General features: G+C 42.3%; 1 protein-coding gene across 1 annotated transcript; it reads left to right on the top strand.

The window, feature by feature from the left end:
- The first annotated feature begins 19,201 nt into the window (after positions 1-19,201).
- LOC126282053 (histidine-rich glycoprotein-like) lies at positions 19,202-20,450 on the top strand. Its single transcript, XM_049981489.1, has one exon. The coding sequence runs from the start codon at positions 19,315-19,317 to the stop codon at positions 20,161-20,163; it is 849 nt and encodes a 282-aa protein (XP_049837446.1). The 5' UTR covers positions 19,202-19,314; the 3' UTR covers positions 20,164-20,450.
- Positions 20,451-20,805: the final 355 nt, after the last annotated feature.

Here is a 20,805-nt window from a genome sequence, read left to right as displayed (position 1 = left end):
GCTCGCCATCACAATTTTTTATCTTCAATATCTTTGTGACTAATGCCCTTTTGGCATATTTATTACTTTATAAATGACATATAAGTAATGCCAGTCTTTCACGATGATTCTGTACTTATATTCTGTATCATACGTTTTTAGTTATAATTCTGCGACCATGTTATAGACCATTATTTGATTTAAATTCTGAGCAAGATATTCCTAGCAGTGTAAAACCAGGTTAATTCGTTAAAAATGGTGACCGAGGGCTGATTGCTTTCAATTGAAACACCAAGTAATTCTCTGAAGACAATGGGACTCATACGAAGCAAGTGTCGCATATACGAGCTAACGCAAACAGTCCTGCTATACATAACGTGTGGCTTAGGCAAATTGAGCTCAGTCGTCGATACGTTTATTATTTGGATTTGTCAGAGAAAATATTTATGACTTTTGTGGAAACGGAGAGAATAATTTTTATCAGCTCGCAACAAATTATGGCAAACGATATTAAAAAATTAAGATTGATCGTCGACGTTACATTATGTGAATAATGTTTTTTTTCTAAACCGTATTTTCCAATTTTACCTACCCAGTGCAAATATCTATGGGGGTATTACTAAATTGTCATTTACTTGTCAACACTGGACCTACAAATATGTGGTGACGGAATGTGTAGACTCTATGCTCAGAGATAAATAGCTTTAGGGACGGTTGATCTGTGACGTACGTGAATGAAAAGTGGCTGGAGCCAATTATATGATTCAAAAATTCATTGGGACTGGTATTGTGAAAAGTGCTAAATCCTAGTGGAGAAAATGTGACAATTTGATTTCGAAAAGTTCAGTTTGGCTTAGAAGTAACAAGAGTGATACGTGCCACAAAGTTTTATGTATATTTCACGAACTTTATGTTTCTGTGGCCAATGTTTTTGAACCCGAGACATAACAAAAAAAGCCGACGCAGCTACTAACGTAGAAACCACACTAACAGATTGAAGAGTTGTAAATAAAATTTCCGATTGGACATTCAACTCTGGGTAGACCAATAGTGATAACAACATCATTACATTTACATTTATCGATGGAAACAAACCTAGTTATTGCAGAAAGGCTTAACGAAGAAAACGGGAACAAGCTACGCCAGTGTCAACAGGCAGTACAATTTTAACTTCTCAGTAAAAAAGAGAAGCAAAAAAGATACCATACGCGCTGCTACTTCAATGTATCCCCGAAACTACCGTTACATAATTAAAGAAGACACCGTTGCCACCTGAACTGAATTCATGAAATTAGAAGGCGTACAAGGCAAGGTTTGTACCCCACGGAAGCCCCCAGAGTAGACCGACTGGCAGAACACTGGTATTTAAGTCACAATGTAGAGAACTGCTTCATCGGTAAAGCAGTGGGAGAGCTTCCAGAGAAATCAGATTAGGAATAATGTGCGGGGTAAACCGTAAAAATTCAAAGAGAAAATATCAAAATTTCACTCGTTCTGTCCAAAACTGAATTTGGATTGATGATCGGAGAATGGAGACACTCAATAGTGGTTTCCAGAATCCTCGCGGACGACAAGGTGATAACCAACTTCATCGGCCACTTATATATACATTAGACAGTGACTACAAGAGTACTTTGATAACCACACCGTTCTCTGAAGACGAATTAACCCTTGCCATAACGAAACTGAAAATAAGGCTCCCGGACCTAATATTCAAGCCAAAATTTTCAAAAAAAAATACAAATTGTTCTATTCCTAACCAGATTATTGAACGACTCCTTAACAAATAGAACGTTGCCCATCATCCGGAAAGTACCTGAAGCTTTGTTAATGAGAAAGTGGTGGTTGTGGCTTGAGATACAGCTAACCCTATGAGCTGGAGACCAACTGTCGAAAACACTTCCAAAGATCAGGAAAGACTCATCTGTGACAGGTTATATTCGCACAGGAAAGTTCACGGGCTTAATCTGCGCCAATTCGGTTTCACAAATACACTGTTAGAACACTCCCCGCCAAAAGAAATAAGTAAATAAAGAAATACAGAAAAATGAACGTCGAAATAGTTATCTCCGAATGGAACGGAAACAGGTAGTTAGATCTGATGCACGTGTGCAGGCAAAACAATTATAACAGTTTCAAAAAGGCTGGATGATTTATACAAGAGAAAGAGCTTCACTAAGTTAGCAAATCAATAACGCGTCTGTGTCCATTAAGCAAACAGTTGTTCGGCATGGAATTCACCGACTGAGTTGTTGGATATATTCCAGTTGTTGGGTTATTCCTGAGAGATACCGTGTCAAATTCCGTCCAATTGGCGAGATATAGCGTCAGAATCCCAAGATGGTAGGAGTGCCGTGCCTACAATGCTCGAAACGCTTTTAACTGGGATGAGACCTGACGGACATGTTGGCCAAGCTATGGTTTGTCAAGCACGAAGAGAAGCAGTAAAAACTCTTGCTGCAAGCAGGCGGGGATTATCATACTGAAACATAAGCCCTGGATGACTTCCCACGAAGGGCAATCAAGAGAGGTGTAGAATATAGAAGGGTTACCTCTGTCTGTAAGGGTGCAGCGGATGAAAACAATAGGGGTCCTACAACGAAAGGAAGTGGCATCTCAGAGCGTCAAGTCTGGTTGTCGAGCCGTATGGTGGGCGTCAGTTTGATGTGTCAACACTGTGCACGGATTTTCGTCCATGTGCCTTACTGACTGGAGTAGAATTGCTGTCAGTTACGAGTCCCACATCGAACTGGGCAACTAAAACCAGCAGAGATGTGCCTAAAGATGACCTGGTCGGTAAGGGGAAACTATCTGACTGTCGCCCGCCAAAGGGATAGCAGGGTCTCTTTGGTTGGTATATGCGGCACAATTTCAACACAGGGGTACGCCGACATATTCTACACCCCTTTATGTGCTCTTCATCGCAAGCCATCCTGGGCTTACATTTCTGCAAGATAATTCCCGTACACACTTGGCAAGAGATTCGACTACTTATCTTCGAGGTTACCAAACACTTTCTAGGCCAGCAAGAAAGCAGGGTATCTCCCAAACTGAGAATATTTGGAGTATTAACGGCAGGACCCTCCAATAAGATCTGGATTTTGGTGATCTACAGAACCAATAGGACAGAATTTGGCACTGTATACAGCGAAAGGACGTCCAACAACTGTGTCAATCAATGTCAAGCCGAATAAGTGCTTGCATAAAAGCCAGAGGTGACCAGTGTCTTTCTTTTGAATCAATCATCCGACTTTTCTGAAATTGTAACCCTTTGTTTGTCCAGACATCAAATCCTACTCTTTCCGTTTGCATTCAGATAATTTCTTCGTGGTGTGTCCTTTCCTTTTTTTAGCCTATTTGGAAGATGCATTTAACAAGACGGCCGAAGGAATGAACACATGTAACAAAAAATATGTCACTGCCATTTTCATTGACATTCCTGGAGCGGTTGATGGTTTATGTTGGTCCACGATTTTTGCAATGGCGCTTGAACTACTGGTACTTCACTGTCTACACTGCAGCATCGTCAGTTACAGTTGGAATAGATTTGTGGAATGGTCAGCCGCTAAACAAACTATAGGAAAGAGAACTTCTACCTACTACCCACAGTGGTCGATTTGCTGGCCAGTATTTTGGGAATCGATAATTGAACATCTTGTGTGCGGGTGGGGGGAAGATGTCCAAGTCTACGAGGTCATGGTTGTAGTGTCAGAGATTGATGACTGGGGTGCAGCGATAGTGCGTCGACAGCAAATTAACCATGACCCCACAGGAAACTACATAAATCTAGAAGTTGAACTTCCTTTGAATAGAATCCTTACAGTGAAATTAAGCATCTCCATAATAAGACACTTACCCGATTCCTTGGGGTTGAACTGGACGAAAAGCGTAACTTCGCGCAAGATATTCAGACAACCGCGAACGCTCGTGTCTAAACAGCTGACTACGAGTTACCGATGCAAATCGCTGAGAACCTATCACAATGCCATTTTCACGTCCATTACAGGCAAGTGTATGGACGCACATACCTTAGCGTAGCCGAACAAGTACAGATTTCGCTGTGAGCAGAGGGCTGCATTCCTCAACTTCACAGGGGCTTTTGGTAGCACGACAGCCGATGACTGATGACTCCCGGAATCTACGTAGTATACCTCGCGGCAATATGTCATGTTGTCCCCTGCTGGTTACATTAAAGGCCTTTGGCTATGTAAACCCTAGATATGTAAACCCTGATATATTACTCTAATGGGACAATGTTCATATCTAGTTTACTTATACAGAAAAAAATCATCTGTCAGTGATGTTACACGGGACACATTATTTTTAACTGTTTGCTTGGAGAACCAGAAGGGACTACCAACTTCCGTACGAACACATGAGAAATTATGAATGATGGAGGAAAATAGACAATTTGCTAACACCTTTTCTCGCCAGATAAATTTGCGAGTGTGCGGATATTACAAAATCTTTCCCATTCCGCACATCATAGAAGCATAAGAGTAACTAAGCGCTAGAGAGAGAGTCTCTACTTTTGTTGAATGTGAGATGTTACAGCAGGTGCGTCTAAAACGATAGCGCAGCGCGACGCAGGGACATGTATAATACATGAATACTAATACAGTGGCATAAAGAGCCGCGATGCTTTTCTGAGACTGGTTTCAAACACAAAAATATGGTTGTTGTGGCAGAAGTAGAACGGTAACGTGCCGGAAAACAATTGCTGAGAATACGAGATGCATTCAAGATATAAGGCCTTCGATTTTCTTTTTAATTAACTACTCACCCGAAATCGATGAAACTGGCGTCTGCTGCAGACGTACACATTTTTCTTAACCCTGACACCATGATTCCATGGCAGCGGCGAAAGCTTTTTTTTTCTTTTTTTTTTGTGTCATCAGTCTACTGACTGGTTTGATGCAGCCCGCCACGAATTCCTTTCCTTTGCTAACCTCTTCATCTCAGAGTAGCACTTGCAACCTACGTTCTCAATTATTTGCTTGACGTATTCCAATCTCTGTCTTCCTCTACAGTTTTTGCCCTCTACAGCTCCCTCTAGTATCATGTAAGTCATTCCCTCATGTCTTAGCAGATGTCCTATCATCCTGTCCCTTCTCCTTATCAGTGTTTTCCGCATATTCCTTTCCTCTCCGATTCTGCTTAGAACCTCCTCATTCCTTACCTTATCAGCCCACCTAATTTTCAACATTCGTCTGTAGCACCACATCTCAAATGCTTCGATTCTCTTCTGTTCCGGTTTTCCCACAGTCCATGTTTCACTACCATACAATGCAGTACTCCAGACGTACATCCTCAGAAATTTCTTCCTCAAATTAAGGCCGGTATTTGATATTAGTAGACTTCTCTTGGCCAGAAATGCCTTTTTTGCCATAGCGAGGCTACTTTTGATGTCCTCCTTGCTCCGTCCGTCATTGGTTATTTTACTGCCTACGTAGCAGAATTCCTTAACTTCATTGACTTCGTGACCATCAATCCTGATGTTAAATTTCTCGCTGTTCTCATTTCTACTACTTCTCATTACCTTCGTCTTTCTCAGATTTACTCTCAAACCATACTGTGTACTCATTAGACTGTTCATTCCGTTCAGCAGATCATTTAATTCTTCTTCACTTTCACTCAGGATAGCAATGTCATCAGCGAATCGTATCATTGATACCCTTTCATCTTGTATTTTAATTCCACTCCTGAACCTTTCTTTTATTTCCATCATTGCTTCCTCGATGTACAGATTGAAGAGTAAGGGCGAAAGGCTACAGCCTTGTCTTACTCCTTTCTTAATACGAGCACTTCGTTCTTGATCGTCCACTTTTATTATTCCCTCTTGGTTGTTGTACATATTGTATATGACACATCTCTCCCTATAGCTTACCACCACTTTTTTTCAGAATCTTGAAGAGCTTGCACCATTTTATGTTGTCGAACTCTTTTTCCAGGTCGACAAATCCTATGAACGTGTCTTGATTTTTCTTTAGCCTTGCTTCCATTATTAGCCGTAACGTCAGAATTGCCTCTCTCGTGCCTTTACTTTTCCTAAAGCCAAACTGATCGTCACCTAGCGCATTCTCAATTTTCTTTTCCATTCTTCTGTATATTATTCTTGTAAGCAGCTTCGATGCATGAGCTGTTAAGCTGATTGTGCGATAATTCCCGCACTTGCCAGCTCTTGCCGTCTTAGGAATTGGGTGGATGATGCTTTTCCGAAAGTCAGATTGTATGTCGCCAGACTCACATACTCTACACACCAACGTGAATAGTCGTTTTGTTGCCACTTCCCCTAATGATTTTAGAAATTCTGATGGAATGTTATCTATCCCTTCTGCCTTATTTGACCGTAAGTCCTCCGAAGCTCTTTTAAATTCCGATCCTAATACTGGATCCCCTATCTCTTCTAAATCGACTCCTCTTTCTTCTTCTATCACATCAGGTAAATCTTCTCCCTCATAGAGGCTTTCAATGTATTTTTTCCACCTATCTGCTCTCTCCTGTGCATTTAACTGTGGAATTCCCGTTGCACTCTTGATGTTACCACCGTTGCTTTGAATGTTACCAAAGGTTGTTTTGACTTTCCTGTATGCTGAGTCTGTCCTTTCGACAATCATATCTTTTGTGACGTCTTCACATTTTCCCTGCAGCCATTTCGTCTTAGCTTCCGTGCACTTCCTATTTATTTCATTCCTCAGCGAGTTGTATTTCTGTTTGTACTTCCTCCTTTCATCAATCAACTGAAGTATTTCCTCTGTTACCCATGGTTTCTTCGCAGCTACCTTCTTTGTACCTATGTTTTCCTTCCCAACCTCTGTGATGACCCTTTTTAGAGACGTCCATTCCTCTTCAACTGTGTTGCCTACTGCGCTATTCCTTATTGCTGTATCTATAGCGTTAGAGAACTTCAAACGTATCTCGTCATTCCTTAGAACCTCCGTATGCCACTTCATAGCACTTCTTAGCGTATTGATTCTTTCTGACTAATGTCTTGAACTTCAGCCTACTCTTCGCCACTACTATATTGTGATCTGAGTCTTTATCTGCTCCTGGGTACGCCTTACAATCCAATATCTGATTTCGGAATCTCTGTCTGACCATGATGTAATCTAACTGAAATCTTCCCGTATCTCCCAGCCTTTTCCCAGTACACCTCCTCCTCTTGTGGTTCTTGAACAGGGTATTCGCCATTAGTAGCCGAAACTTGTTACAGAACTCAATTAGTCTTTCTCCTCTTTCATTCCTCGTCCCAAGCCCATATTCTCCTGTAACCTTTTCTTCTACTTCTTCCCCTACAACTGCATTCCAGTCGCCCATGACTATTAGATTTTCGTCCCCCTTACATACTGCATTACCCTTTCAATATCCTCATACACTTTCTCTATCTGTTTATCTTCAGCTTGCGACGTCGGCATGTATACCTGAACTATCGTTGTCGGTGTTGGTCTGCTGTCTATTCTGATTAGAACAACCTTGTCACTGAACTGTTCACAGTAACACACCCTCTGCCCTACCTCCTTATTTATAAAGAATTCTACACCTGTTATAACATTTTCTGCTGGTGTTGATATTACCCGATACTCATCTGACCAGAAATCCTTGTCTTCCTTCCACTTCACTTGACTGACCCCTACTATATCTAGATGGAGCCTTTGCATTTCCCTTTTCAGATTTTCTAGTTTCCCTACCACGTTCAAGCTTCTAACATTCCACGCCCCTACTCGTACAACATTATCTTTTCGTTGATTATCCAATCTTTTTCTCATGGTAACCACCCCCTTGACAGTCCCCTCCCGGAGATCCGAATGGGGGACTATTCCGGAATCTTTTACCAATGGAGATATCATCATGACACTTCTTCAACTACAGGCCACACGTCCTGTGGATACACGTTACGTGTCTTTAGGAGTCTTTAGGAGTCTGTTTTCACCACTGGAAAATCACTGAGGCTATAGCAGCACGCCTGGTGAATGTGCGGCCACGAATAGTGTCTTTCATTGTTGGAAAAAGCCAAAAGTCACTAGGAGCCAGGTCAGGTGAGTAGGGAGCGTGAGGAATCACTTCAAAGTTGTTATCACGAAGAAACTGTTGCGTAACATTAGCTCGATGTGCGCGTGCGTTGTCTTGGTGAAGCAGCACACGTGCAGCCCTTCCCGGACGTTTTTTTTTTTTTTTTTTTTTTTTTGCAGTGCTGGAAGGAATTTGTTCTTCAAAACATTTTCGTAGGATGCACCTGTTACCGTAGTGCCCTTTGCGACGCAATGGGTAAGGATTACGCCTTCGCTGTCCCAGAACATGAACACCATCATTTTTTTCAGCACTGGCGGTTACCTGAAATTTTTTGGTGGCGTTGAATCTGTGTGCTTTCATTGAGCCGACTGGCGCTTTGTTCCTGGCTTGAAAAATGGCATCCACGTCTCATCCATTGTCACAACAGACGAAAAGAAAGTCCCATTCATGCTGTCGTTGCGTTTCAACATTGCTTGGCAACATGCCACACGGGCAACCATGTGGTTGTCCGTCAGCATTCGTGGCACCCATCTGGATGACACTTTTCGCATTTTCAGGTCGTCATGCAGGATTGTGTGCACAGAACCCACAGAAATGCCAACTCTGGAGGCGATCTGTTCAACAGTCATTCATCGATCCCCCAAAACAATTCTCTCCACTTTCTCGATCATGTCGTCAGACCGGCTTGTGCGAGCCCGGGGTTGTTTCCGTTTGTTATTACACGATGCTCTGCGTTCATTAAACTGTCGCACCCACGAACGCACTTTCGACACATCCATAACTCCATCACCAAATGTCTCCTTCAACTGTCGATGAATTTCATTTGGTTTCACACCAAGCAAATTCAGAGAACGAATGATTGAACGCTGTTCAAGTAAGGAAGACGTCGCCATTTGAAGTATTTAAAACAGTTATTCTCGCCGCTGGCGGTAAAATTTCATCTGCCGTACGGTGCTGCCATCTCTGGGACGTATTAACAATGAACGCGGCCTCATTTTAAAATAATGCTCATGTTTCTATCTCTTTCCAGTCCGGAGAAAAAAAAATTGTAGGCCTTAGAACTTGAATGCACCTCGTATATAGACTTATTATTCTTTTTAAACTTTCATTTTCTCTATTTTTAGCCAATATATATTCATCAATCAATATATAAATACCAAAGGTCTTGGCTTTGTGTTGCTTATAAAATCATTGTGTCGAAGAAGTTGTAGTTTAGTCCTTAAACGAAAGAAAGTAATAAAAAAAATACACTTCCGGCATCGCAGTTGTAGAACCACAAGAAAACAAAACCGGGCTGCAACGTTCATAAAAGCTGAGATTTGTTGTTAGCGACAGAAGAAGACCATGGAACTTTCTATAGTCTACGAGTATTTCAGTAATGAAATATACTACGCAGACCGGAAGGTTTATACATCGCAGCTGTGTTTTCTTCTAGGTTTTTGGTTATGAAGTGAAGTGGCTATTTTCCATTTCTGCTGCATTTATTTCATTGATACACGCCTGTTCTCTGTCTTTTGTGGCATTTTCAGGTGGAGCGAATTTCTTCCATGTGCAAATCAAAATGAATAGAACGCGTGTATTTAAAAATGTCATTGTAATGAACATGGCACAGTTTCTACTGCAGAAAATGACTTGAGAATTCTGTAAGAGGCGAAAATTAATTGTGAAACAATAACTACAGCAGAAGTGAAAAACTGCTATCTGCGTTTAAGAAGTTTCTTTCTGTGGTAGTCACTGAAAAAAATATTTCCTACAGTTTGATATTAAATGCTAGCTAAAATTTAAGGAATCTCTGGTGTCATTGTTTTGGACACTTCAGTAAAGTAATCGTGAATTTCATGGGTCACTGAACGATGCAAAACGTTAATGACGTAACAAAGACACAAAATCGTCATTTTAAGTTCGGAATACAATTGTGAGTTCAAAGCGTGTGTCCTGCCTTCCTCTATTGTCACCACTGTGACGTACAGTATTGCGTATCAAGAGAAAACCTTATTACTTAGTAAAAGCCAAAATTGATATTTTGTGTTTTGCAGTAAATGTAAGGATTCAAATGTCACAAAAGGATTATATGCACGTAGATTTGAGTGAGCTCCATGAGTCGTATTATCCGTTCCTGTACATACAGCACTTTCACAGACAGTGACTCATTCCCAATAGGATAATTCCATATGCAATAACAACATGAAAATAACAGTAATATACTCATTTATTCATGGATAATAATGTGTAAAGCAAAATGTTACATCACACAATCATTTACGCAGATCTAGACTCGTGGCGTGACCAGTCCTGTCGCTGTCCGTTTGTCCAGTTATGTTTAGTCTCCAGTGTTCTCAGACTCTCTCTCTCTTTTCTTCTGTCTTCTGACTTGTTTGATGCAACCCGGCACGAATTACTCCCCTGCGCCAATCTCTTCATCTCAGCGTGGAACTCGAACTGTACCTCCTCAATTACTTTAGGAGTGTATTTCAATCTCTGTCTCCCTCCACAGAATTTAGCCCATTCTATTAACGTGGAGGTTATTCCATGATGTCTCAATTCCTGGCCGATCATGCTGTCCCTACTTCGTGTCAGTTCCTCTTTCCACCGATTCTGTGGAGAACGTCCTCATTCCTTATCTTATCAGCCCACCTATTTTAAAAATTCTTCTGTAGCATCACACGTGAAACACTTCGATTTTCTTCTGTTCCGATTTTTCCACTGTCCTAGCATCACTGCAATACAATGCGGTCTGTGATCCAGAAGTACGTTACTAGGAATATTTTCTTTGAAGTAAGGCCTTTTTTGCCACCAGTACATTTCTCTTGGGCAGGAATGTCGTCTTTGGCCTTTCTAGACCGCTTATGGTTCAAATGGTTCAAATGGCTCTGAGCACTATGGGACTTAACATCTGAGGTCATCAGTCCCCTAGAACGTAGAACTACTTAAACGTTACTAACCTAAGAACATCACAAACATCCATGCTCGAGGCAGGACACGAACCTGCGACCGTAGTGGTCGCACGGTTCCAGACTGAAGCGCCTAGAACCGCTCGGCCAGGACACTTATGTTTTCCTTGCTTTGTCCGTCGTGGGTTATTTAGCAATATGCTGGTAACCTAGTTTAATCTTACGTCTTCCACAGCCTTAATAACTGTTCGAAAGTGTATAAAATCAGATCTTCTCAAAAACGTTACGTACTGACACAAGTTTGCCCCTGAATGATTAGTAAGTACGATCAGCGAAGGTGGTACATTATCAACTCGCTGTACCATTTAGTTCGAAATCCGTGCCGAAGCGATTGGAGACGTCGTATAATAAACGAGCATGCACGAGGCAATAACAATACAAGTTGACATGCAGATACTTTTTACGTAACTTCTCGTTATATATTTCAAGTGGTACTGCTCTTGTGGACGTTAATACTAAGTTCATTCTTGTTCCTTATATAGGATGATTCAGTTGCCGCTAACGATGTTGTTTAATGCAAACCGTAATGTCCTACCTGGAACTCAAAAACTAAGTGAGAAAGTTTCGTATTATCTCGCTCGTTACACGCAAACTACTAGTCCTACAGCAAAATATGAACAGGACCGGCATTCATCCCTGACGAATCACGATTTCTAGTATGTAGTTCGTGGCAAACCCTTCCTACCACTGTACAAACATTATCGATTACTCGAACTATTGCCTATATTCGACTTTGTTGTGTCCCCATTGAGTGGACTATGACGTCATCATCGTAGTCGGCTATTTCGTTTACATTATTAATTTAAATGCGTCCGTGATGGAAATAAAATAAAAACGACTTTCGTAAACTTTACCTTGGAATTACAAATACAACGTTATAATTATTTTATGCTGTTAAATGTCGTAAAATTGTTAGTTAAATTTTACGTACAAACGTCAATTTTACAATTTTTAAGTGCTCTGATAAGGCGATGGCCTAATAAGGACAGTCAATAAATGCCAAAAATGGTTAAATGCTGAAAATAATCCATCCATTAATCAATTTTAGTACAACGGCAGAAAGAATGTCACGAATAATGCAGTAGAAAGCCTGACCAGCAGGGGTTGAGTGTGGGAGTGGGGGTGCGTTTGAAAGTCACTTTCATACGTTTTTCTTGAATAACTAGAGAATTACGGCATCTAGTCTTCCTGCAGGAGGGTCGTGTTCACTTTTGTCTAAAGGACTAATAGTTGGCGCGTAATGAGAGCGAGAATGTGAAAAGCTCCAGCGTGGTTTTTGGAGGCCGGATATTAGATTATGGGTTGCGTAAAATCGGTAGGCTCAGCTGAATCACCCTATAGATATAGTATTTCAAACAATATTTCAAAATATGAATATAAATTTTTACATGTAAACAATATTTGAATAGAAATTACTATCTTCTTGTGCGATATTTTCAGAAGGGATGTAATAATATAACATCTAAAAGTAGAAGTGAATAAAACAAGCAATTACAAGAAGAAATGCTTCACTTGAACGTATTGGTAAGATGAAAAAAGGTAAAACTCTAAAAATTAGTATTCATGCATGGCACGGTACTTTCGAAACCATTGTCGTAGATGTAACGCCACTTCCGTATATTCCCACTTCGTTTTACTTCGTACTTTGTGCTTTATGCAGACTTTCACATCGTAGGTGGTTTTCTTTTAGGTGTCGCATCGACTTGGTTTGGGAAATGGACCCAATATTAAACCTTGAGTCGAAGAGGTGTGATAGATTTTCGCACTTTTCGCAGTCTGGCAGTTGGACATTTCTTAGAATTACCTCTGTTACATTTATTCGGTAATCAATATGTTTCCTTTCTCTGATTATGTATCGCTTTTTTGGGCATTGTACGCACTGAATAGAGCCATATCCGTCATCGAAAAATACTTGGGCCGACTTTCATTACCACGGTTGGGACCCGCCGAAGTATGGCATCCCCTAAGAGTGACAAACTGTGTTTGCATTTGGTACGGATTTATTACCACTTCTTAGACCTGCCAAAGTACGGCAGGGGTTGACAATATTCTGTATAACTAAGTAAGTCATTAACAAAGATAAAAAAACTATCGAGAACCGAGCTTTGTGGTAATGGACAAGTGACAATGCCCTATTATGATGACGTTGAGACACTTACACTCTATCCAACATTATTTTTGTTTTAGAGACACTTACATCGAACCATGTGCCTGTGGCACCACTTATACACAGAGCTCGAAGTAAACAGGGACAGTACTTCTGCCTGTATCTTACAGTTAACAGAACATTTGAGGACAAAAGTCAAAAACTACAGAATTTACAAAAATGAATTATATATGAATTCGCGTGCATCTAAATGAGACGAATACAATGGAGTACATGCATTTTATTAATTGCCTGTTTCATCTTGCACACAAATCTGTGAAATTTTCCTAAACTTGACATCTATAGAAAACAAACTTTTCCAAATGTGAACATCTGCTGCTTGTGGTAGACATTTATTCTTAGTTTTCGGCAAATGAGCTGACTACTTTTCAATTAGAGGACACAGATAGGTAATTAATACCATTAAAAAGTATAAAACTCGGAACCGTAACCTTAGCATCACACAGTCGTGATGTTCTGAGCCGCCGTGATACCTTTATACAGGATATTCGGAAAATACCTTTACAAAGTTCCAGGACTTGTAAAGGGGAGTGACTACATAGTATCTAGAATAGCAATCTATGTCCGGAAACGTACCGTTTCCCTTATACTATGTTTTCAATTCCGTTGTGTACCGCGTTAACGTCTGAAACACTAAAGTCTCAGAGTTGCTTGTCCTAGTTTGCAATAGGGATGGAGAGGATGATGTGTTCGTCGTCAAACGGTTACCAGATGTCACATAACGTCTTCCTTACTGCGAGACCTATTCAATGCCTGTGCGTCTCCGATGCAGTAAACATGGTTCGGTACACATTTTCGGAATACGCAGACATCCTCCTTCTGTATGGCGAATCTCGAAGTGACGGAACCCGCTAGTCGGCTGAATGACGAACGTTTTCTGCAACATAGCATCTCATCGCGTAAACGTTGTGCCCAAGTTACACAGCTACTCCGAGAAACAGGTACCTTCAAAGCTAGGAGGCAACGCCGTGCGGTTCCACGGCAACCCCACACGGCCGAATTTAAAGAAGATGTTCTGCACCGCGTTGAAGAGAACCTGTCAGTGAATACTTGTACAGTTGCGTATGCAAGGGGTGAGAGTCACAGTATCGTCTGGGACGTTCTGCGTGGGTAACAGTTACATCCGTACCATTTACAAAGGGTAGACACCATGAGTCCATCAGATTATCCACAGCACGTTGCCAGATGCACGTCGTTCCTGCACCGCTGCATCGACACACCCCTGTTATCATGTCAAGTTCTGTACACAGATGAACGTAAATTCACTACGGAATGTGCTCTCAGTTCACGAAATTGTCTTGTATTGGTAGACAAAAACCTTCGTTCCGTGCATTATCAGAGATTTCGGCACTTGTTTGGTATTCTGTACTGAAATATGCTACAGGACAGGTGTTCTGGGAGATCATGTGACATGGCCATAAGTCCTTCCAATTAAATTAACTGGCCCTGCAAATTTCATCTTCATGAAAAGCATTCTGGACCCGTTACTGGCAGCTGTGGCGCTGAATGTGCGTCAGGAAATGTGGATTTAGCATGATGGGGCACCATGTCAGTTCTCACTTGCGGTTTGGAATCGTGTCAACAGACGATATGGTGAAAGATGGATAAGCCAAGGTGGTCCAAACACGTCGTCGCAGCAATCGCCGGATTTAACTCCTATGGACCACTTACTGTGCTACCGTATACAAAGTTTAATTTACGAGACTCTTCTAGAGACGGAGAAAGATCTGCTGGCATGAGTTCTGGCCGCTATACTGGAAACTGAAGAGACACCAGAGAGGTTGGAGAGTGTGAACCAGAATATGCTTCGTAGTAACAATTTCTGTAACAACGTTGGTAGTTGCCAAATCAAGCCTCTGTTGTAATGCATCAGTACTGTTCGGAACGCACAGTATGTTGGGGATTTTTTGTTTGTTTGGAGCAATTTAAACATGTAACGAGCTTAAGTGATAAAGAGTGTTTAGTTATGTCTCCTTTCGAACTGTTGCGTAACAATTTTACTGCGCCATGCTTCATTCAACTGCTCAGGCGGAAGTTGATAATTTAGACACCTAAAGTGAAGCCGTTGTAGAACGGAAATGGGATGTATGCGGACAAGGGTTCGTATTCAAAACATTATGTACTCATCCTCCTCTTAATGTCCTAGACGTCTGTGATGGGAATTTCCGAACACCCTTTTGTTTTGGACTAGAACTGCCTTGTGTTTGATTTCAAGATCACTGCTAACAGGAAAAGCTGCAATTTAAAATGCCTGAAGCTAGAGTTCTTATTTAGAAATCTAACATAGATAGTTCCAAGTTTATTTATAAGTTAGCTGTAATAAAACCTTTAAACTATGTATCATAAAAGCAACGATGTACGGAAACTAAAGCTATTTTTATGATATAAATTAGAAGAAGCGCCAGAGTTCTATGGAAAGGTCCTAGAATGTTGCAAAGAATATACAATAAAAGTAATGATGTACAGCAACTCTATGAACTAGTTTATTAAATTATTATGGGTTCAATAGGTTAAAGTAAACTAGAACGTTACTGCCAGAAAATAACTAATTTTTAAATGTACGAGTTTGTAAAAACGTCAGAAAAACTGGTAGAAAATAACTAACCTGTAGATGTTCGATTTTGGAAAATCGACGTGACTATCTTTTTTTATTTTATTACATTTTTTTATTTTCATATGAAAGCTAGGAAAAATGTGTTCCTCGGTTGTCTTATGTGTCAAGTATTTTTTTGTGAAACATAATTTTGTAAGACATCATAAATGTGCACTTTTCAAGTAATTCTATAAAATGGGTTTCCTAAAACAATTGTTTTTGTTGATGTTGATTTCTGTGAATAGGTCCCTATTTTGAAATGGAGTCCAGCATGTATTTAGCACTTTTCTGTCGCAAAGGTCACAGATGCGTAATTACTGAAGGAAAGTCATGGAGTAAAACAGTAGTAAATTCTGGCGTTCCCCAAGAAAGTGTTATAGGTCCTCTGTTGCTCTTGATCTACATAAACGATTTAGCAGACAATCTCAACAGTCCTTTTAGATTGTTTGCAGAGAATCTCCTATTTACTGTCATGTAGTCATGAAATGATCAAAATCAACTGCACAATGACTTAGACAAGATATCGAAATACAGCGAAAAGTGGCAATTGACTAAATCACGAGAAGTGTGAAGTCATCCACATGAGCACTAAAAAGAATTCTCAAAGTTTCAGCTTCACGATAAATCACACAAATCTAAACCTGGAAAGATCACATTGATAATGTTGTGGGAAAAGCAATCCAAAGACTGATTTAGTGGCAGAACACTTAGGTAATGAAACAACTCCTGGAGTGCTGCTGTGAGTTGTCGGATCCACATTAGATAGGACTGACGGAGGACATCGAATAAAAGGGCAGCTCGTCTTGCGTTATTGCGAAATAGGAATGAGACTGCCTCGGATATTATACACGAATTGGGATGACGGTCATGAAAACTAAGGAGCCTTTGGCTCCCACAAGACCTTCTCATGAAATATCAATCAACAACTTTCTCCTCAGAGTATGAAGGTATTTTGCTGACGCCCACCTAGTAGGAAGTAATGGCCATAATAATAATATAACAGAAATCTGAGGTCGCACGGAAAGATTTAGATGTTCGTTTTGTTCCCTAGCTGTTCGAGAGTGGAACATCAGAGAATTATTGTGAAGGTGGTTCCCGCGCGCTTTTGGAGAGTGGAACGGTAGAGAAGTAGGTTAAAGGTGGTTCGATGAAGCCTTTGCCTATGCAGAGTAATCATGTATATGTATACAGGGTGTTGCCGCAAGAGTGTGCAATAATTTAACAGGGCATGGAGGTTGCTACACTGAACAGTCTGAGATATGGAATCTGAGGTGATAATAGGAATAAAATAAAATTACATTGGTTTCATATTTACATTAGGCAACTTCAAATGGCGTCAACAACAAAATAAACGTAATATTTGTATTCCATCTTACAAAATGTGTGTAAATGATGACCATCAATCACATTGCAAGCATGAGATCGGCGAACAAGATTGTGACGCACCCTGACAAATATACCCTGTGTGCTTCGAATTACATCATCGTCAGCTATGGTTCTGGCAATTAAGTCCATCTCCGCATCCCCTGGGGTCTCATTCGCAAGTGGCTTTAGATATCCCCATAGAAAATAATCAAGGGGATTGAGGTGACCTCACAGGCCTCCCCTTGCCATTCAGCGAGCACAAAATACATAATTCAGACAGTTTCGGTCATCACACTGAAGTGAGGCGTAGCACCGTTATGTAGTATCAACATCCTCTCACGAACAGCCAATAGAACGTTCTCCAACAACTCAGCTGGAACCCTTTCCACGAACCCCTAGTAAACAAAACCTGCATCATGACTTCCAAGTAATCAGGCTCGTTCTCCTTGTTCCTTGCAGGAAATAAATAATGTACATGTAAATAAAAAGCACTGTACTTGTAAACTTAGAAGCGTGTTAGTTGTAAATAAACTGGAAAACAGTGTGCAAGACAATGCAGTAGACAAATTTTCTTCCATATCTCCTTAAGACGGCTTCTTCAATCCCAGGTTCCCTACCTCAATCTGTTCAGTGGAGCAATCTCTATGCCATGTTACACTTTCGCATGCTCTTACGGAGACACCCAGTATGTAGAAGATGGTGACTTGGTCTGAATTTCGTGAAACAGACGCACTGTGGCATGCCGCCAAATTTGTTCTCTCACTGCCTTTTATATGTCCACCCCGTGTCTGCAGTAGGAGTACTTTTCTCCGAGTTTAGAAGCCGCCTCACTACCTTCTAGCAGTATATTTGTTATACAGAAGTACAGCGCTGAAAACTGTGTTTTAGTTTAGTGGGACATACAGGGTGTTTCACAATTCATGTCACACACTTGTAGCGTTTGTAGAGGGAAGTTCGTAAATCAAACTTTGCATAGGAGCCCATGAGCGGAGACGTCATCCTACGACGCTACACAGCGTCCAAGTTATAGGCGCCGGCCCTGTAAATGCATATACAGACAGATTCCGTGGGATTTAGGTAAGAATCCATGTAGTGGAAACGAACGATCTACAAGAGAAAATCATTCTGTTATCTCTGATATTGGAATTCAAGTATCGGTAGTGTCCGTAAGAACTTAGGTACGCAACTTTCATAAGTGGTAGTAGGGACCAAGACCGGAAAAAAATGTCCGTTAAACTTGGGCTCTAAAATACATACCTGAGGATCCAAGAGCAATTATTCATCTTCGCCAGTGTGAACCATATCTCCTCTATTGACCAAGTAGTCGTGGCTGTTAAGGTATGTATTATACGGTTCATGATTACTAGAGAGAGTTATTTTTTTTTTTTGCTTTAGTCCATATTACCACCGCTGAAAGTTGCCTACCCTACAATGTTAGCAATAACAGCAACAGTACACGTATCCAACTGCAGACTCGGGCGATTCCAGTACAAGCACCTTTACCTCTAATTGATACATCGATCCTTTTCTATCATCCTAGAAAGTTTGTTACGTCACAATGCATACACGTACATTTACAGCAACTGGCACCTGTAATTTTGACGCTCTGTAGCGACGTTGGATGACGTGGATTCCTGTGTAAAACTTGATCTAAACTTATCTACTACGTCCCCTCTGCAACCTCCAGAATTGTGCAGCATGAAATGTGAAACGCCCTGTTGACATCCCAACTCTGAAGACTGCGTGTTAGTTTACTGGGAGATAAGTAGCCCCTCTACCACGTAAGGATTAATCGATGTACGTCGACAGACGATGTAACGTCGTAAGGGTGATACCTAGACAGATTCGGATCCGTGATTACAGCAGAGACGCCACGCCGCTGCCTGTGGTGTCCCGTGCGGCCGCAGCCCGGCCGGCGTGACGCAGCGGCTTAGTGCGGGCCGCCGCCAGCCGCCGAGCCGCCGGATCTTTCCGGCCCAGCGGCGCCGCCTCCGGCTCTCCCAGTCTGTCGGCGCGCGGCCGGCTTCGACACGCGGGAAAAAAAGAGCCCTCTTCCTCGACGGGCTCCCTTCGAATCGCCTCGCCCACCCTCCAGAGCAACCGGCGCATATAAATACCGCCAGCCGGACCAGTGGCAAGTCAGTTCACTTCCGATCTCACTCTCGAGAGGTTGTGGAGCAAGGAGGAGGAGCAGCGACAGCGACCGCGAGTTAGTGAGCGCGAAAGGGAAGAGACACAGTCCGATCGCCATGACGTCATGGCGGCTGTTGGCAGCACTGGCGCTGCTGGGCGCCGTGCTCGTAGTGTGCCAGGCCCGCGACTTGCGCGCCGCCGGCGACGGTAAGGACGAGGACCAGGCTGTGGCCGCCTCCGACCTGGAGGCTGCCGCCAGCCACCACGGCCACCACCACGAGAAGGGCGGCGGCCACAAGCACCACTCGGAGCACCACTCCGAGCACGGCGGCAAGGGCGACAAGGGCTACAAGAGCCACCACCACCACGACCACGGCGACCACGGCGACTACGGTAAGGAGCACCACGGTGGCCATTACGCCGAGCACGGCGGCCACAAGAAGAGCCACCACGACGAGGCCGGCCACTACGGCGAGCACCACAAGGGCGAGAAGGGCCACAAGGGCGCCCATTTCGGGGAGAAGGGTGGCCACAAGAAGGGCCACAAGACCCACGGCTACCACCACAAGGCGCACAAGGACGAGTACCACAAGGAACACAAGTTCTACGACGACCACCACAAGGGCGGACACCACAGCAAGTACGGTGACTTCCACGAACACCACGACAAGAAGCACGGCGGTCACAAGAAGGGCGGACACCACCACTCCGGTTACCATGACGACCACTACGGCAAGAAGGGCCACCACGACAAGGGCCACTATCACGACGACCACCACGGCCACAAGGGCCACCACGGCCACGAGTCTCATCACGCCCACCACGAAGACTACGGAAAGAAGGGCGGTCACTCTGATGGCAAGCACTACGGCTTCAGCAGCGGCAGCGGGGGCGGCGGAGGCGGCGGAGGCGGTCACGGCGGACACGGCGGCGGCGGCGGCGGCGGTGGTCACGGACACCACTAACTCCCTGCACACAGCAGCTGTCACATCAGTGTGTGAGTGCTTGTCAGCAGTTGTTTCCTGTGTAGCAACATACGTCTGCCTTGTGTTGATCAGCAACAGCGTCACATATCATCTACCTTCCATACTTCCAAACGTGCTGACGTCAACTAACGGGAAGATGATCTCGCAGTGATTTGTTATTTATTTTTTGTTGACTCGTTTTGTTTTCGTTTTCCGTTTATTGCATAAAAATATTGTTTGTATTTCTTGTCAATAGACTGGAATATAAAACACATTATACTAAAACAGTTTTGTCTTTTACTTTATTACGAATCCTTCACCTCAATATAGTAGCTTAGTAGGAAAGTCTACTATGCTTCGCTACTCACTAGACATAAAAGAAATGTTTACACTTTTCCTTCACTTAAATAGGTATTATGGCGGGTTTCGTTGTAGAATTTATTCTTCCATCCAAGTGTGAACTCATTTACATTGAAATCCTTCGACAAAGGTATCTTATGCAAGGTACTAAGCCAAAACCTTTTTCTTACGCTGTATAATTTTTATACCTACAATATAATGTATAATTTCGGCTTGAAAGACACAACAAAGACAAGACGACTGACAGATTCCCAGCGATCGTGTGTAACATTTAGACTGATT

The sequence above is a fragment of the Schistocerca gregaria genome, chromosome 7, assembly GCF_023897955.1.
Source record: "Schistocerca gregaria isolate iqSchGreg1 chromosome 7, iqSchGreg1.2, whole genome shotgun sequence".
In the NCBI taxonomy this organism is placed as follows: domain Eukaryota; kingdom Metazoa; phylum Arthropoda; class Insecta; order Orthoptera; family Acrididae; genus Schistocerca; species Schistocerca gregaria.
This window is presented reverse-complemented; position numbering and strand designations above follow the sequence as displayed.